The following is an 18966-nucleotide window of genomic DNA, read 5'->3' as shown; positions in this document are numbered from 1 at the left end:
TATATAAAGTAGAACAAATTTTCCAAAAACAGGCCCGTCAAGTCAGCTGGCAAAACACCACCACATCCTTACCGATTAAGGACTTTCTTGAATTCACAAAAGTTGTGTGCCAAAACTCCACTTGTGAATTTCTACTTGTATTCAATTTCACCAGTCAATTTCTATCTCTTTTTGGAAAATGTGTTCCACTTTATATATCTAATTAAATCTATTGAGCATTGAATCCAAAGAGACTGGCAGCCACAAATGTTGCAAAAAGCTACCTAGATGAACAGGGAATGGTAGCTTTTTTTTAAAAAATGCAACATTTATTTATGACTGATGTATGTGATTTGTGACTGATGTAACTGTGTATTTAAACAATTTCCTGCCAAGCAGAGCAGTGGATTGGCAAGGAGGAGCCAAGTAGAACTCAATGGGGGTATGTGAGAAGAAGTGTGTGAACAAAGCCGAATGCTCCATGCTGCGCTGTTCGGAATGAATACAGCAGGGCAATCCACTGAATGGGCACACAACGGTCAATGAACAGATGACCGGGCCGCTGGAAAAGCAGCTCCCCCTTCACCACCGGCGAGCAGAGCACAGAACACACCAGTGGCTGCTGGAGCACCGTGAACCTTCACGAAATAAACGATCACTGGACCCGGGTCGGGGAGGGGGCCATTCCTCACCACCACCCCCAGGGGGCTTCCCCTTGGCTTGAGTCACGGAAGTGCTGGAAGACATTTTTGCAGAACCTTCAAACGTTTTATTAATATCTCGTTATTCATAGAGAAGCTGAGGTCATTTCCAAGTGAATGTCACCAAAATAATCTTTTTTATATATCTGTAGATTTGCATACATTTTAAAAGTGCTCTAGATTAATCAACATCATTTGGGATTGATTGTTTCCCTTCCCCATATATATATTTATATATATCTATATACACAGATATATTTATAACACCTGAAGATATCTGCATAGTAATATGAATATTCTGTTGCTGTTGCCTTGTGAAATCATCGTGTTGCAGCGAGCATTTTGTCAATCACAGTACATGCAAGGGGCCTCGCCCAGAAGCATTTCTCAGTTGGCTGGCGGGGGTGGGATGCCCTGACACACAGCCACTGTCATAAAGTTGCCCTGACGCCAGAGCATTCCCAAAAAAAGCAGATTAAAGAAAGAAAAGCTAAAATTACAGAACCTTGTTGGCCAATGGTTTGGAAAAAATTAAAGCTGAAATCAGCTGGCGGGATGGTGAGCATTGTCAGGTTAGCAGGGCGTGGCTGGTATTTGTTCAAGATGGCGTTATTCCTTAGGGGGAGCGGAGGAAGAGAAGGCAGCCCTACATTCCTTGCTTAGAACTCTTTTCCTTCCATTTTTTGGTGTTCTGAGAATACAGGGCCTTCGTCATCACCCCAGCCAGTTTCTCAGAGCAAAATCCCGGTGGGTTGCTGGTCTGGTCTGAAGCAATGGAACAAAGTTTTGAGTCTGGTGGCGCCTTTAAGACCAACACATTTTAAAGTTTGTTGGTCTTAAAGGTGCCACTGGACTCAAATCTTTGTTTCTGAGAAAAACGTGAGGGCCAGTGAGAGCCATCGTGGTTAGAATGTCGGACTGGGGTCTAGAAGACGCAGGTTCGAATTTCCACTCTGCCGTGGGAGTCTGTTGGGGAGCGCTGGGTTAGTCCCTCTCTCAGCCTAACCTGCCCAAACGGGGGGGGGGGTTGTGAGGTTAAAATGGAGGGGGGGAGCCATTGTGGGTCCGCAGTTGGGAGGGGGGAAGAGGGTTATAAATATCAAAGGAAATCCCAACCTTTTCTCTGGGGAAGGGAGAAAGTGAGGGGGAGGGAAGGAGTCTGGCAAATGCAGGAAAAGATTCAATTCACAATGATGGCTTTCCGGGGAAGAAAACGTTGTTCTGGGCTCTAAATATTAAACGGTTGAGACATGGCTGCTCTCCCCACCAGCCTTCTCCGTTGGGTCATTAAAGAATAGATCGTTTCTTGGTGTGGGGCCCCCTGACCTGTCAGGGGGGGGGAAGGAAGTGCTTTTGCTTTGGCCGCCTGACGGCCCCTCCACCAGCTACCCCATGTGTTTGTACTCGGATCTGTCTCGTGGGATCGGAACTTGGCTAGTCGCCGTCATTTTGAGATGGACGTGGTAGATCCCGAGAGTTATCACAATGACCAGTCCCAAAATCAAGCCCAGAATGAGAGGGAGGGTCTCTTCTAGTTGTTCCCGTTGGTCCACGGGACATTTATGCTCTGCAGGAGAGAGAGAGAGGGAGGGAGAGAGTTATCACAAATAAGACTCTTCTTTGAAACAAAAGATGACATACCAGATGCAAATGAAATTTTAATTTCTTATTTTGGAAATCAACAATGCTTAAAAATGGCCCTTCCTCTACTCTACTTTAGGTGCCAGAGGATATTTCCACAAACTCTCATCGCCTGAATCAGAATAATTATGTTTTCTTTCTTTCTTTCTTTCTTTCTTTCTTTCTTTCTTTCTTTCTTTCTTTCTAGAACTGGACCTATTTGTCTTCAGAAACCAAAGATTTCTATACCTTTTTATTATGCATATTCATAGCATTAAATGTTTTTTACACAAAAAACCCCAAAAAAATTTTTTAAAAAAAAACAACAAAATTTTATCCACATGGCTAAACTTTCTTTCCCTCAGCAGTTACAGCTGCTGCCATCTCTTCAAACATGTTTCCTCCTTCCCCCTTCAGCTCTCACCGATACTTCACAAAACCATCTGGTGGTATCCTAGAACGATTCATGCCTATGGAGAAAATTTATTTATTTATTTTATTCAACTTCTATCCCCCCCCCTTCCCGCACGGCAGGCTCAGGGCGGGTTACATCAGATTTAATTAAAATACCATATATAAAATACAAAGGAATTAGTAAAAATACAATTAAAACTCTAATAAATTACAACTCCTCCTGATGGCACTGGTATTTCTGGCCACTGTGTGATACAGAGTGTTGGACTGGATGGGCCTTTGGCCTGATCCAACATTGGCATCTCGTATGTTCTCTTATGTTCTTATGTAACTGTATCCTTCAGCCGGTGCAGTTGTCCTTAGAATTAAGTCTCACAGATGCCATCTCTGGTAAGCAGTTCTGACCCACTGAGGGGAGACCCAAAAAAGAGGGATGGATGTCCGTCACTCTAGTTAAAAGCCTGGTGGAAGAACTCCGTCTCGCAGGCCCCGGAGGGACATCCATCACTTTAGTTAAAAGCCTGGCGGAAGAGCTCCGTCTCGCAGGCCCTGTAGAACTGTAAAAGGTCCCGCAGGGCCCTGATCTCGTATGGGAGCTCATTCCACCAGGTAGGTGCCAGGGCCGAAAAGACCCTGGCCCTAATCGAGGTGAGACGGATGTCCCTGCGGTGTTGATTGGCAGATCGTAAAACCCTTCAGGGCTCATAGAAAAAACATCAGCCAGCCCTCCTGAGCCATCAGCCAAATGAAGGCCTGGCCGAGAAACATCTGCAGCAGTCTTTTTCACAGGTATTACTTGGAAACTAATCAATAAGGGAGCACCCTCGTTAGGGGGGACACACTGGGTTGGATCCAGCCATCCACGCACAGAAGAAGACTCCTTGTTTTCCAGCCTGGTCTCCTGTTCCCGCAGTCCCTTCCCACCCCCTGAAGAAGGACCATCATGTGTGACCACGGGGCCCATGCAAAGGAAAAGCCTTGCTGGCCAGGGGGCTGCAGTGAGGAGGGGCAAGGGGACGAAATGGACCCCTCTCCCCAGTGGAGCAGGTCTTGTCGAAAAGGAAGGAGCAGCGATTTCACCCCTCATCCTCCCTCACTCGAGTCTCCCCACCGACTTTGCAGACTTCCTCTGTAATGTATTCTGAGGCTAGCTCACCATGCGGTCATGCGAAGCCGCCAAGCTCCGCTCCGAGAGACAATGGGCCAAGCAGATCCTAGCTTGCACCAATCGTGGGGCTGGGGTCCTAGCCAGGACCTATGGAACTCTCAGCCACTGTAAATATCCTATCACGGTTGTGGGTGTGTATCATGGGTGTGAGTGTAATGCAAATAAAAGCCAGCCTGCGAGCCGGGGTTCCTTGTCTTGTTCCGTACCTAAATAAATGTCTGAGCTGAAATCACTGCCTCTTGCTCAGTACATTTCACCGGCGACGAAAGTGGGATTATAACTCCCATGAACAACGACCATGAAGATCCGAGCATCACATCACACTCCAGCACCGAAAGCAACGCACCCCGCTCGGCATCATGCCCACTTCTCCGGTCACAGCACACCGCGCCGCTCCACTCGCCACACCACACCACGCGCCACTGACTCCAGGTCCAGCACAGCACCGCGTTTCCTCCTCCACATTTCATCCTCCACACAGATCCCATGACCCTGGGCATCACACTTCTGGGTGCTGGGAAAGGCGGTGGGTACAGAGAGGAACATAGTCCCGTATACAGAGTGGCAGAATCCATGCCCAGGATATCCCGGGAGAAAGGTGGGGTGATAAATGGTCAGGAGACGGGCGGGCTTATAAATATTTTAAATAAAGTAACGTCACAAAAAGCAAAGAGAATGAAGGATTTTTTAAAAAAACAGACAACAAAAAGAGAGATGCCGATGACAGGAAAGGACCTTCAGCTCACACGGGGCGGCGGGGGGGGGGGTATCCACGTGTTTGACAGTTGCTGATCTGTCTTGGGGCACAAAAGGATCCTTTCAAGACACCCCAAATCAAGTGTGCAGGTGAAGAAGGTAAGACTTTCTTTGGCTTCCCTGCTGCATCCAACTGTGTGATCTCTTGCTTAACTTGCACATTTTGAAAACGAGGCCTATCTGCCATCCCAAATCACTCTTCGGAGTCTGATGTCGCAGGAGGCGAAGAAACTGGAATATCCCCACAGAAGACCTGGATGCCACGACACTGCGCCATCTGCTCCGGACCGAGCGATCATCAAGTAGAAGGAAACGCATCGTGTGTGTGTGTGTGTGTGTCAAAGTAGTTGGTGTGTGTCAAAGTAGTTGTTCCCTGTGCTGAGATTCTGGAGTAACACAGGATGCATGCCCTTCTGTTCCTATTTACACTTTTCATATTTTACACATTGTAAAGTCACAACATCAAGCACTCTCAGAGCAACAGAAGGTGAAACTGGGAATGAGCTGAAACAGTAAACAGAAGTGTGTGTGGGGGGGGTTAGACAGCAGTGTTCCCTCTAAGCTGAGTCAGTGTGAGCTAGCTCACAGTTTTTTAGCCTCCGGCTCACACATTTTTGTCTCTGCTCAGAAAGGACGACCACAGAGGAAACTAATTGATGCAGGAGCCAAATCGCTTGCTCATGACTTCATTGCCAGTTGCTCACAAAGTAGGATTTTTGCCCACAAGACTCCGCTGAGAGCGAGCGTTGGTAGGCAGACGGAGAGGACAATGGCCGTATCTGGTCAGGCCCCTCTCGGAGGTGCTGGGGATCTTCACGGCCCAGAATTGCTTTCTGCACTGGGAACTGCCCCCGTCACCGGAGGGAGGATTGTGAAATGACGTCATATAAAGCCGTGGCAACAGAACAGAAATGAGCAGCCACAGGCTGGGCCGGGGCCGGGACAGGGGGACACAACATTGCCGTGGTCAAGCCATCTCAGCCGTGATAGAACCAGCTACACCAGATGTCCTCCAGTTGAAGAGCTGACACAATTAAGGGATGGAATTTGCCATCACTGTTTGTGGCGGGCTCTTCCTTCTTGGGAGGTTTCCAAAAAGAGGCCAGGTGGCCTTCTGACAGCAATGTGGATTCTATGAACTTTGGCAGCTCACAAGAGGGAGGGCAGGTTGAGAGGCAGTTTGGTGCAGTGGGCTAAGTGCACGAACTCTAATCTGGAAGAACCGGGTTTGATTCCCCCACTCCTCCACTTGCACCTGCTGGATGGCCTTGGGCAAGCCCTAGTTCTGATAAGGGCTGTCCTTGAAAAAAGAGCAGTTTCTGTCAGAGCTCTCTCAGCCCCACCTACCTCACAGGGTGTCCGTTGTGGGGAGGGGAAGAGAAAGGAGTTTGTGAGCCACTCTGAGACTGAGTGAAGGGCGGGGGGGATTAATCCAATCTCTTCTTCTTCTTCCGAGTTGCCTCAATGCTTAGTTCTCGTGGCCCTTTCTTACACGCCCAGGGAAATGCTGATGGCCACGTTGGGGTCAGGAAGCAATTTTCCTCCAGGCCAGTTTGGCTGGAGATCCTGGAGGTTTTTGTCATATTCTGGGCGTGGAACAGGGGTCACTGCCGGTGTGCATTTGTGAATTTCCTGCCTTGTGCAGCAGGGGGCTGGACTAGACGACCCTGGAAGTCCCTTCCAACTCTCCATGATTCTATGACAACCATTGGCTTGGTGGCGCTGCAAAGTGCTTATGACATCTTATGACCACCCCTCGTGGGGCTTTCACAGCCAGAGACGTTCAGAGGTGGCTTTGCCCTTGCCGTCCTTGGCGGCCCCCCATCCAAAGAGTAGCCTGCTTCGCTTCCGAGATCTGATGAGATCGGGCCAGCCGGGGCCATTCTGGCCATGCCAGCCACGGTTTAGGTGGTGTTGAAGGAACAGAGCGCTGATCTGTCGACGGCTCTCAGTGAGAGAACCCAGAGGCCTTCCTGCAGACAACGGAGCCCTTTTTGTCCCACTCGGGCAGCTCCTCCTCCACTTGAAGAGCCACTGAAGTTGGACGAAGAGATGAAGAAGAAGAGATTGGATTTATACCCCGCCCTTCACTACCCAGAGGAGTCTCAGAGCGGCTCACGGTCTCCTTTCCCTTCGCCTCCCCACAACAGACACCCCCTGTGAGGTAGGTGGGGCTGAGAGAACTCTTTCAAGGACTGCCCGTGAGAGAACAGCTCTGAGAGAACTTGTGACTGACCCAAGGTCACCCAGCAGCTGCAAGTGGAGGAGTGGGGAATCAAACCTGCTTCTCCCAGATTAGAGTCCGTGCACTTAACCCCGACACCAAACGAAGGCTCCTTCAGCTGGGTGAAGACTCCTTGGGAGAAGGTTGGATCCACACCAGAGTATGTCTGAATACTGGTTCTGGGGCGGGGGGGTGGGGGTGGAGGATTAACCATAGAGATGGGATGTTGGCTTCATTCCTTGCTGGGAGGCCTCCCAGAAATATCCATCTGGCCACGGCTGGAAACAAGTCGCTGCACGAGAGTCTTCTTCTGTTATGCTCTTGACTATGTTTAGGATTGGGGTATCCATATGCCAACCATTTAAAAAAAAAAACCACACAGCTAGAGCCAAACTTTCAAAGAAGCTGGAAGTCTGCGTGTGCTTCTGCCAGTTGCTGGAGCCAGCGGAGCCCGTAGAACATCCAGTCAGTCAGAAAAGCAAGCCAGGAAACGCTCCTACCCCAAAGCCTCTGCGCGGAACTGGAGTAGGTGAAACAAAGACGGCTATAAAAAGCATTCTCGACATAGTCCTTTTGTCCGCACGAGGGACGCATTGTTTTGCCAGAGCAGTGATTAATCGCCACTGTGGAACCACAGGACCCTCAGGGGCGCCCGTGGTGCCCTCGACAAGAGGAAGACAGCAGGTCTGAGGGCTGGGCTTGGGGTCTGGGGTTTTGCTCTTAATGTCTCTGATCCTGAATAAAGCTGGCTCCTGAATGACTTTAGCAATGGTGACATGCAACCGACTAATCACAGATCACTCACCTTAAGGTGCTGCTGGACTCCTGCTCTTTTCTCCTGCTACGGACAGACTAGCACGGGTCCTTTCCACACTAGACCTTAAATCCTGGCTCAACCCTGTCCCCAAACTCACATTCTACACTAAACGTGAGTTCAGCCCTGTAACTATCTCGGGGTATTTTTACATTCTGCACCACACGCAAGTTCACCCCTGTCATTATCTCGGGGTGTTTTTTGTTTCCACACTACATTGAGGTCACCCCTGTTTCGCCCCACACTTGTCCTGGGATAAACGGATACTATTAAAACCAGGGATAAATGCAAAGTATCGTGTCGCAAGTTGAACTCTGATAAAACCAGGGAGGAGATCCAAGTGCGGAAAGGACCAGGGTGACCCATTTAAATCACAGGTGAGAGAGAGAGAGAGAGAGAGAGAGAGAGAGAATCCTGAATCTGGTATACAGTATTTACTCCAACAAAAAGTCATTTTCTTTTTACCCCAGAGATGCCATCAAAAAAGAAGGGGGTCATCTTACATAAGAACATCAGAGAAGCCAGTGCTGGATCAGGCCAATGGCCCATCCAGCCTATCACTCTGTCACACAGTGGCCAAAAATACCAGGTGCCATCAGGAGGTCCACCAGTGGGGCCAGGACACTAGGAGCCCTCCCACTGTTGACCCCCAGCACCAAAAATACAGAGCATCACTTGCACCAGACATAAGAACCTAAAAGAAGCCAGTGTTGGATCAGGCCAATGGCCCAGCCAGTCCAACACTGTCACACAGTGGCCAAAAATACCAGGTGCCACCAGGAGGTCCAGCAGTGGGGCCAGGACACTAGAAGCCTTCCCACTCTTGCCCCCCCCCCAAGCACCAAGAATACAGAACATCCCTTGCCCCAGACATAAGAACATCAGAGAAGCCACTGTTGGATCAGGCCAATGGCCCATCCAGTCCAACACTCCGTGTCACACAGTGGCCAGAAACACCAGGTGCCATCAGGAGGTCCACCAGAGGGGCCAGGACACTAGAAGCCCCCCACTATTGCCCCCCCAAGCACATTTGCATACAAGTTACAGTGAAGTCCAGTAATTTTTGGGTTTGGGGGTCTGTGTGTATACTTTATAATGTCACATCTTTGCCACTAATTTTGAGAACTGTGAACAAATCGCAGCTCCCAATGCAGACCTGAAATGTTTTCCAGGATTCTGGGGTGATCCAGAAACATGAAGGTTCATTTTTGTCCCGTCCCACTTTGTTAATTCCCATTTTGATCCCCTTCTGCCACCACCAAATAACTCCCCTTCCCCCCACAATGCAGGGGCCTCCCCTCAGAGGCTAGAGAAGAGCCGGCTTCACAGTTGCCATCAACCCAAAGAGAGGGAGGAGGCCTGGAACTCACTGAGGGTCACAGCTTGCTTGGTGCCCCGGCCGTGGCTGTTTTGCGGTGGAAGCCCCCTAGCAGCCACGCGCCCCACTGGGCGAGGGCCTTGCCCACTTCCCTGGAACACGGGGGGCAGGTGCCACAGTGGGGAACAGTGCTCAGAAGAGCCACAGGTACCAAGTCAAAGAGCCACGTGTGGATCCTCCTGAGCCACTGAGCCTCACTGCCCCAATGCCTCCCCTCACAAGCATTTTCTTCCTGCACCTGCTTCTAACAAAACACTAACTTCATCCAATTCAACAGAGCAAATCATTGGATACTTTGAGTTTTAGGCAGAATATCCATGTCTAGATTGCTATCTGGGAACAGACAGTCCCAAATGCAAATCAATAATAATAATTTAAAAAACCACACACACACACACAACACAATGAGGATGATGGAAGAGCCCCAACTTCCTCGGAGTTCTGAGAAACCCGCGCTGTTGCCCCAGCGCCTCGTCTCGCAGGCCACCTGCCGTGGGAAACTAGAGACAGGCCCAAAGTATCCTGGCCCAGCCCTCAACCGCTCAGCTTTTACTCTGCTGCTGGACATGAACAGGCAAAGCAGCTATGCAAAGATCAGGCTGGTGCAGCTTCCTGCAAGATCCATGGCTCAGTGGCAGAGCCTCTGCTTGGCATGCAGGAGGCCCCAGGTTCAGTCCCCGGCAGCATCTCCAGCTGAAATTAAATGGCAGTGGGTGATGGGAAAGACCTTTCCCTGCCGGAGGCCCTGGAGACCCACTGCCAGAAAACGCGGGGGGAAGGCGTGGCTATTTGCGCCATCGCATTTTGATCCGCCATGCAATCAGACGCAATGGCAGCGCACCAGGGTTTCATCCTTTGGCACGCGCGCTGCAAAGAGGATGGCCGGAGGGGCCACAGTGGGGAACAGTGCTCAGAAGAGCCACAGGTACCAAGTCAAAGAGCCACGTGTGGATCCTCCTGAGCCACTGAGCCTCACTGCCCCAATGCCTCCCCTCACAAGCATTTTCTTCCTGCACCTGCTTCTAACAAAACACTAACTTCATCCAATTCAACAGAGCAAATCATTGGATACTTTGAGTTTTAGGCAGAATATCCATGTCTAGATTGCTATCTGGGAACAGACAGTCCCAAATGCAAATCAATAATAATAATTTAAAAAACCACACACACACACACAACACAATGAGGATGATGGAAGAGCCCCAACTTCCTCGGAGTTCTGAGAAACCCGCGCTGTTGCCCCAGCGCCTCGTCTCGCAGGCCACCTGCCGTGGGAAACTAGAGACAGGCCCAAAGTATCCTGGCCCAGCCCTCAACCGCTCAGCTTTTACTCTGCTGCTGGACATGAACAGGCAAAGCAGCTATGCAAAGATCAGGCTGGTGCAGCTTCCTGCAAGATCCATGGCTCAGTGGCAGAGCCTCTGCTTGGCATGCAGGAGGCCCCAGGTTCAGTCCCCGGCAGCATCTCCAGCTGAAATTAAATGGCAGTGGGTGATGGGAAAGACCTTTCCCTGCCGGAGGCCCTGGAGACCCACTGCCAGAAAACGCGGGGGGAAGGCGTGGCTATTTGCGCCATCGCATTTTGATCCGCCATGCAATCAGACGCAATGGCAGCGCACCAGGGTTTCATCCTTTGGCACGCGCGCTGCAAAGAGGATGGCCGGAGGGAATAGGCGCGCACTGGCGCGATCACACCGAACAAGTCCGTCTGCAGCCCGTGGCAAACCATTTGCTAGTAGATCTTTGCAGGTACTTTTTAACTGTGCATCTTTGGCGGCACGCCACGGGTACGCTATGCTTGCCAGATGTTGCGGTGTGATCGCGCCCCGAAAATCCGCCCAGCATTCGTGCCTTTCATGTGGCAAATTCTCCGCATGACCGGGGCCTGAGTAGACAAGACTGACTTTAATGGACCGAGAAAAGAAGAGAAGAGACTGGATGTATACCCCATGGCCCTTCCCTATCCAAGGGAGTCTCAGAGCGGCTGACAAACTCCTTTCCCTTCCCCTCCCCACAACAGACACCCTGGGAGGCAGGCGGGGTTGAGAGAGCTCTGACAGAAACTGCTCTTTTTCAAGAACACCTGTGCCAGAGTTATGGCTTGCCCAAGGTCATCCAGCCAGGTGCAAGCAGAGGAGTGGGGAATCAAACCCGGCTCTCCCAGATTAGAGTCCGCGCACTTAACCACTGCACCAAGCTGGCACTACACCAGACCCCAAGGGGGGGGGGTCTGGTTCAGTAGAAGGTGGCTTCGTGTGTTCTAGAAGCCAACGAAGGGGGGTGGATTCTCCCACTCGTGAAGCAGAGGAGCCACTTAAATATGGAGACACACAATCCCAAGGGACTGCTAGGCGTGACCTGAGTTGGGCTGGGAATCCCCAACCTGAATCGTGGGACACCCGACTTCTGGCCACTGCAGGGTTGCTTCCTGCTCCGGCCTTCCCTCCCTGAACGTTCCCTCAAGCTGAAGCAGACGTGGGGCTCCACGTGTCACGGTCAGTACAGGTAGAGCCCTGGAGCAGGAGGAACAGCCCCCCCACACCCCATTTCATCTTCAGAAAACAGTATGGGAGGGGTGGCTGGAGCTCCTCCTTCCTCCCACACCAAGATCATGCGCAGGAACCTCCCTGCAGGGCTTGGGAACAATATTTCCCAGCTGTCGCATGTCCCAGGAGTCAGGTTGGGGAAACCCCCCCCCCCTAGCCCAACTCCAGCCCCACACACCCTTTAGTTGGGAACCAAGGCTGGAAAAGGCCATTCAGCTCTGCTGAGCAGAAGGGCTGGAGCCACCCCGTCAGGGTGAGATGCTCCACATGCGCAGAGGGTCTTACTTCCGGGCAGGAAAAGACACAGCTCCCGGCCGTGGGTGTTCCACCAGGAAGTCAAGAGACTTGTGCCTCCTTTGGCCTGACTGCACTGTACAAAGTCTGTCTAGTTCAGAAGGTACCCAAACGGTCTCTTTTAGCCATTATACAGAACCCAAAGTCAAATGGGGAATTAGCACACATGGCGTGAATCAGGGACTTTACAAGAAGAAGGAGGAGGAGGAGGAAGAGATTGGATCTATACCCCATGGCCCTTCACTACCCAAGGGAGTCTCAGCATTTCATCTTCAGAAAACAGTATGGGAGGGGTGGCTGGAGCTCCTCCTTCCTCCCACACCAAGATCATGCGCAGGAACCCCCCTGCAGGGCTTGGGAACACTATTTCCCAGCTGTCACATGTCCCAGGAGTCAGGTTGGGGACCCCCCCCCCGCCCAACTCCAGCCCCACACACCCTTTAGTTGGGAACCAAGGCTGGAAAAGGCCATTCAGCTCTGCTGAGCAGAGGGGCTGGAGCCACCCCGTCAGGGTGAGATGCTCCACATGCGCAGAGGGTCCTACTTCCGGGCAGGAAAAGACACAGCTCCCGGCCGTGGGTGTTCCACCAGGAAGTCAAGAGACTTGTGCCTCCTTTGGCCTGACTGCACTGTACAAAGTCTGTCTAGTTCAGAAGGTACCCAAACGGTCTCTTTTAGCCATTATACAGAACCCAAAGTCAAATGGGGAATTAGCACACATGGCGTGAATCAGGGACTTTACAAGAAGAAGGAGGAGGAGGAGGAAGAGATTGGATCTATACCCCATGGCCCTTCACTACCCAAGGGAGTCTCAGAGCAGCTTACAAACTTCTTCCCCTTCCCCTCCACCCAACAGACACCCTGGGAGGTGGGTGGGGCTGAGAGAGCTCTTGACAGAAACTGCTCTTTTTTCAAGAACAGCTCTTGTCAGAACTAGGGCTTGCCCAAGGTCATCCAGCAGCTGCAAGTGGAGGAGTGGGGAATCAAACCCAGTTCTCCCCGATTAGAGTCCGCCTGCACTTAACCACGACACCAAACAAAAGCCGCCCCACATCCCTTTTCTTTCCACTGAAGCTCGGTCCTGCCTGCTCTTTCCAGACCCTGCCCAAAGAGTTCCCAGCGCGCCCGCAACACACTCACCTTCGCCGTATTCAAAATCGGAGCTGATATCGAAGGGCTGGAGGCGGACCTCCGAGAGCAAGAGGACGACCGATTTCTGGTGGTCGCTGGAGGTCAGGGTGATGGTCTGCTGAGCCTGGCATTCGTAGGCCTTCCCGGCAGGGGTGACCAAGGCGGAGAGGTGGCGGGTGGTGGCCGTGTGTTTCCCGGCTGCCAAGAGGACAGAAACGGCTATGAAGGGGGCACCACTCCGCAGGCCTGCCCTCTGACCCACCTCCCGACGCTTTGAGGAAACCACTTGTGTGGCTGTCGCATGAGAACCAGGCGGGGGCAAGCCTGCTGGAGGAGGCCAAGGGCCCATCTCGCCCAGAAGATGCCACAGGGAAGCATCCGACGAGCGAAATTCTGCCCCTGCTGACTCCTCCCCAGCATCTGACAAACCAGAGCGCCCCCCACACCTTCCAGCTATGGTCATAGCTGATAGCCAGTGGCAGCTCTGTCCTCCATCAGTACGTCCGGCCTCCTTTTAAACCTATCTAAGTCATACCTCGTGGTAGCGAGTGGCACAGTGGAAAAGAGCAAGAATCCAGTGGCACCTCAAAAGCAAGAATTTTGTATGCGAAATATTGGAAAGTGAACCAGGTGCCAACAGATGATGAACTGATTGAAAAGATTCTAGAAGTTGCTGAAATGGACATTTTATCGGAAAGTTTAAAAGACCTTGATGGCCGAGAGCTGGAAGCGTTACGGAAACCATTTTATATATGGACCCAAACAAGAAACTAAAGAGACAGACTCTGAACGTATAAATTATGATTGTTAGAAAATATGTGTTAAACAAAGGAAAGAGGTATGTCTGTTTGTAGAACTTGCTTTGGGAGGCTTAAATTGTTAGACGATTCCCTGTGCTCTACTGTTTCTCGGATGCCATAACCCATACCTTCTCCCATCCCCACCTTACCCTTTCCTATGGAGATTTAATTTGAAATTTTTTTAAAAAATTAAATGAAAAAAAGACTAACAAAATTCACGGCTGGGTGTGAGCTTCTGTGAGTAGAATGTGAGTCCATCTGTCCTTGGAGAGTGGAGTGGTTACAGATGCTGAATGACGATAGCCGGCCAACGACAATAGCGGGGAATATGGGGAAATGATAGATAAAGCAAAAAGCCTGTAATGCTATATAGCCAACTGAATAATATAATGTAGTGGGAAATACCATAGAAAATATCAATGCCACAGTATTACTGAATACAGATAGTACAAAGTTAACAAAATCTCAGAGTGTAGTAAATACAAAATTGAAGGTAAATGTACACGAAAGGAAAGTAAATGTATAATTTGCTATACAGCATGATGATAGGCTTTTTGCTTTGTTTAGCGTATTTCCCACAGCTTTTTCCCTGTCACTACGCATTTGCTGGGAAGTCTTCTTTTTTGTTTCAGATAGCAGGGGAATGACAATAGCAGGCGTGATTGGCTTAGGTGTGGCATTCAGAGGGGGAGTAAGCGTAGATAGCAGGGGAATGACAATAGCAGGCGTGATTGGCTTAGGTGTGGCATTCAGAGGGGTAGTAGGCGTGGAGAAATCAGCACTGGTAAATGAGCCAGGAAACTGAGGTCTTGTCAGCTGGGGAGGTTCGTCTGTGTCTGGTTAATTGCTATTGCTTTCCTTTCAGGTTAATTGCTACTGCATTCCTTTCTGTGCTGTCTCTGCTGTGCGCCGAAATGCTTATCTATACAGATGTGCAGGAGGGAGTTGTATTGTCTGGGTTTTTCCTAGGTGCCGTGGGAGAGTGTTGGTTCTCAGCTTCAGCTAGCATCTATAGCTCTGCAATAAAAGTATAACCGTTCCTGAATGCGTGCACTTCGTTGTTGGCTGTGGGTTCTGACAGGTCTCGATTCAGTCCAGGAGGATGCATTGTCTTGAGCAATTCAACACATTGTGCACTTTGCAAAAGGTATTATGTGAATTCTGCATTCAAAAACCACTGTGCCTGTCCCGATGCTGCTGTACTCAGGGAGGCAGCAACGACATCCCTCTAGCGTTCCCCGCCTCCAACATTGTTCCGCGCTCTTTGGGGGTAAGGAACAATTATGCTGGGCCCCAACCAGCCTCTTCTGCCCAAAAGTTTTGCACAAGCAGCTAGAAGAAGGCAAGATGACCCACACACCTTTTTGTAAGTCACCTGAAGTACTCTCTCTCGCATAAAGGCATGGCAAATCGTAATGAATAGAATAGAGAAGAGTTGAAATAAAGCATGAAAGGCACAGTCCAGTGTGCTGCCATAGATACAGGGGCTTAGGGACAGAAGAGGGTTCCACGGAACAGAGCGGGAAGAACCTGACTGCTCCCCGAGCTGGAATTCCTTCACAGGGCAGTGTGGGGAAGGGCTGTACAGGGAGACGAGAGATCTGCCCCAATCTCCTATTCCCCATAACAGCCCCGTGTCTGCACGTGTTGAGAGAAGAAAGGGGAACACGGGATTTCCTTACTTCCTATTGTTGCCCACGGAGCCCCTGGTAGGACAGGACAGATGTCATAACGTTGGGGAAATCCGGATGGTAGACAGGGTGTTCAGGGATCTCTGGGTGCTTTGGATGGGGAAACGTTTACCCTGGGCCAGATGGCGTCCACCCAAGAGTGCTTAAAGAACTATCTGGGGAGTGGGCAGAACCGTTAATCCGTTATTTTCAAGGCATCTCGGAGGACAGGTGATGTGCCAGGTGACTGTAAGAGTGGTTGAGCAGTGGAGCAGACTGCCTCGGGAGGTGGTGGGTGCTCCTTCGCTGGGCGTTTTCAAACGGAGGCTGGACGGCCATCTTTCGGGTATGTTGTAGGGCTATCTTTCGGCTGTGCTCCTGCAGAGTGCAGGGGGTGGGACTAGATGACCTGTGTTGTGTCCGCTGACCGCCACCAGAGTCCCTTCCAACTCTAACATTCTATGATTCTATGATTCTATGACAGGAGAAGGGCGAATGTTTACCCGATTTTTAAAAGGGGGAGGAAAGATGATCTGAGGAGCTACAATCTGGTCGGTTTAACCTCCGTCCCTTAATTCACAACCCCTGAGTCGGGCATAGCAAATAACTGTGATGTATTAAGTATGCGTCAGGACTCCCTTCTCTGCTTACAGTAATTTCTTTAAGAATAGTCTCATTCCGAAAGTGATGCTGTGACGACTGTATGTGTCAGTTATGATAAGTAAGGCATCCAGAAGTATTTATGGAATTATCTTCCTATGTACTTTGGGACTTGTACTCTATTCTACTGTTGAATTGTAAAGTTAATATAATTTTCAATTAAAAATTATATTTTTAAAAGTGTAAGCATCTAGAAGCCAATAGAAGATGGAGTATAAGGCAATCATGGCTTCAACCTTCAGCATGCCAGTCTCTAACCGTACCATTGCGTTAGATACGCATCTCGGAACTTGGAGCACTGCTCTCAAAAACTTTGACTGGACTAGCTCCAAGGGAGCATAGCTGGATGGAGGCGCTCCAAGCAGCGTTCCATAGAGCATCTGGGCAAGTGTTTTGGCCTCATAGAGTTTTAAAGCTGATGGTACAAAAAAGCCCCCTTGGGAGCTGAAGAACTTAAGAATACCATGTGAGGATTTTTCACCCAAGCAAGCAGCTGCCTGACTATGGGCAGTCCTAGATCCAGAGGCTTGGAGGATCAAAGCATCTAGAAGGTAACTTGGTGATACATTGGGATAGATTTGTACCTAATAGGTCCTGTCGCTCATTTCCTTTCCTTTTTTGATTGGGCAACTGACAAGTTTGGAAGATCATGGGGTTGCCGTGGATATTGTGTATTTGGATTATAGTAAGGTATCGTTTTGCTTTAGTAAATTGTTCTGTTCTTTTCTTAAAGTCCTTCTGCACATGGGGTGTTTTTTTTTTTGGTCTTATGTTTACTGTGTAATTGCTGATTGTTTACTTTATCTTATAAGTTTCCCCAGGACGTTCTGGTGGGCAAGTTGGAGGGCTGTAGATTAGATTGTAGGATGGTTGGGTGGGTACGGAATTGTCTAGGTAATCACACAGAAAGAATGATCGTTAATGGCTCCTTGTCTGATTGGAGGGTAGTATCTAGTGGGGCCCCACAAGGCTCGGTTTTGGGCCTGGTGTTTTTAAATATTTTGTCAACAATCTAGATGAGGTTGTGAGGGGAGGATTCATTAACTGTGCAAATTAAGTGGGATGGCAAACACTCCGGAAGACAGAAATAAGATACAATCAGACCTGGATATGTTGGAGAAATGGGCAGATGTGAACAAGATGCTGTTTAATAGAGATTTTGCATCTGGGTGGTAAAAATGCCATGCACGCATACCAGATGTGGGGTGCTTTCCCGGGCAGCCGCATGTGCGAATGGGATCTTGGGGTTCAGGTGGACTGCAAATGGAGTATGAGTGGCCAGTGTGATGCGGCAGCAAAGAAGGCAAACATGATCTTAGGGTCACAGTGTGTGGGACATGAGATGTGATCGCACCATCGCATACTGCATTGATCAGGCCTCTTTTGGAGGATCGTGTCCGGTTCTGGAGACCTTTTTACAGGAAGGACAGAGGAACTTTGGAAAAGGTGCAGAGGAGAGCAGCACGAATGATTAGGCGTTTGGAGACCTTGCGAAGACAGGCTGCAGGAACTGGGAGTGTTCAGCCCGAAGAAGAGGAAGTTGGGGGGGGGGCAGGATTACTGTCTTTGACTGTCTGAAGGGCTGGCACCTGGGGGAGTGGAGGGTGCTGTTTCAGTTGGTAGTGGAGGAGAGGGCTTCTTATAATAACAGGTTTAATTTACAGGTGGGGAGATATAGGCAGGATATTAGGGGAAACTTTGTTACCATAAGGGTGGTTCATTGTAGAGTTGCTTCCATCAGGATGTGGTGGGTTATCTTCCCCCGGCCCCCTTGGAGGTATTTAAGCAGAGACTGGAGATGAATTTCTCAAGGAGACTTCTGGTCATCCTGCGTGGTGCAGGGGCTGGACTTGGTGGCCTTTCAGCCCCTCCCACTTTTTAATTCTGTGCTTCAGGACAGACAAAAGGCAACACTCCTGTACACAGAGATTGATTACAAGGTGGGATTCGCGGCCAGAGGAGGTCATGATGGCCACAGGAATAAACGGCTTGAAAAGGGGACCAGAGAGATTCATGGAAGAAAGGTCTATCAATGGCTGATAGTCAGAGTGACTGAGGGGAACCTCCACCTTCACAGAGGCACTAATCCTCTGAATCCCAAAGCCAGGAGGCAACTTCAGGGGAAGGCCTCGGCCTCTCTGCCCTGTTGTTGGCCCTCCAGAGGAACTGGTTGACCAGTGAGTGAGACAGGATGCTGGACTAGAGGGACCCTCACTGGCAGTGCCGGATTTATGCATAAGCTAAATAAGCTACAGTTTAGGGCCTTGCAACCCTAACCCTCAAATAAAAACACAAAAACATATAAAAATGATTTTAAAAATCTCATAGAAAAATCACTCAAATGAAGTCAGACATATCACAATGATAAATTCTAAATAATTTTAAATATACAAAATATAGGTAAAGGTTTCCCTTGCTCAAAAGCCAGTTCCAGAGAGGGGCCTGCAGGAGTATCACTCACTGGGTTGAATGGGGCTTCCTCATCTGCCTCTGCAGGGGGGTGGGGGGCGGAGAGAACAGCCCGTCAGTGTATTTTCTGTTGCTTTCTCACTCCCCCACCCCAAAAAGGGTCTTGCTCTTGTAATCTTGTGGTATATTCATTGTATACATGTAGTGGAATTGTCTGCTCTCTTCCCCTAATATCTGTGTGATTTGGTTTGGTCCTGTTGGATGGAGCTCTTGTTTCAGTTTCGTTTTGTATATGCTGAATGGACCTGAGAACAGGCGGCTCAGTGAGTACTCTAGCCTGGGAACCCACAGCCAAAGGGAAACATTACAGTGTAAGCCTTCAAGCTCCTTTTTAACTGCTGG

General features: G+C 49.9%; 1 protein-coding gene across 1 annotated transcript in view; it reads right to left on the bottom strand.

Moving 5' to 3' along the window:
• Positions 1-1735: 1735 nt before the first annotated feature.
• The window catches only part of LAMP5 (lysosomal associated membrane protein family member 5), a 26853-nt gene continuing 9622 nt past the window's right edge, over positions 1736-18966 (bottom strand). Inside the window, exons 2-3 of the mRNA XM_015427240.1 lie at positions 13035-13223; positions 1736-2247 (exon numbers count right to left, since the gene is read on the bottom strand). Of these exons, the coding sequence (XP_015282726.1) occupies positions 2066-2247; positions 13035-13223 (371 nt within the window). The 3' untranslated portion in view covers positions 1736-2065. The remainder of the gene's footprint in view (positions 2248-13034; positions 13224-18966) is intronic.

The sequence above is a fragment of the Gekko japonicus genome, unplaced genomic scaffold (assembly GCF_001447785.1).
Source record: "Gekko japonicus isolate JY-2015 unplaced genomic scaffold, Gekko_japonicus_V1.1 scaffold1258, whole genome shotgun sequence".
Classification (NCBI taxonomy): Eukaryota; Metazoa; Chordata; class Lepidosauria; order Squamata; family Gekkonidae; genus Gekko; species Gekko japonicus.
Note: the sequence above shows the minus strand (reverse complement) of the source record. Positions and strands in the feature narration are given on the sequence as shown.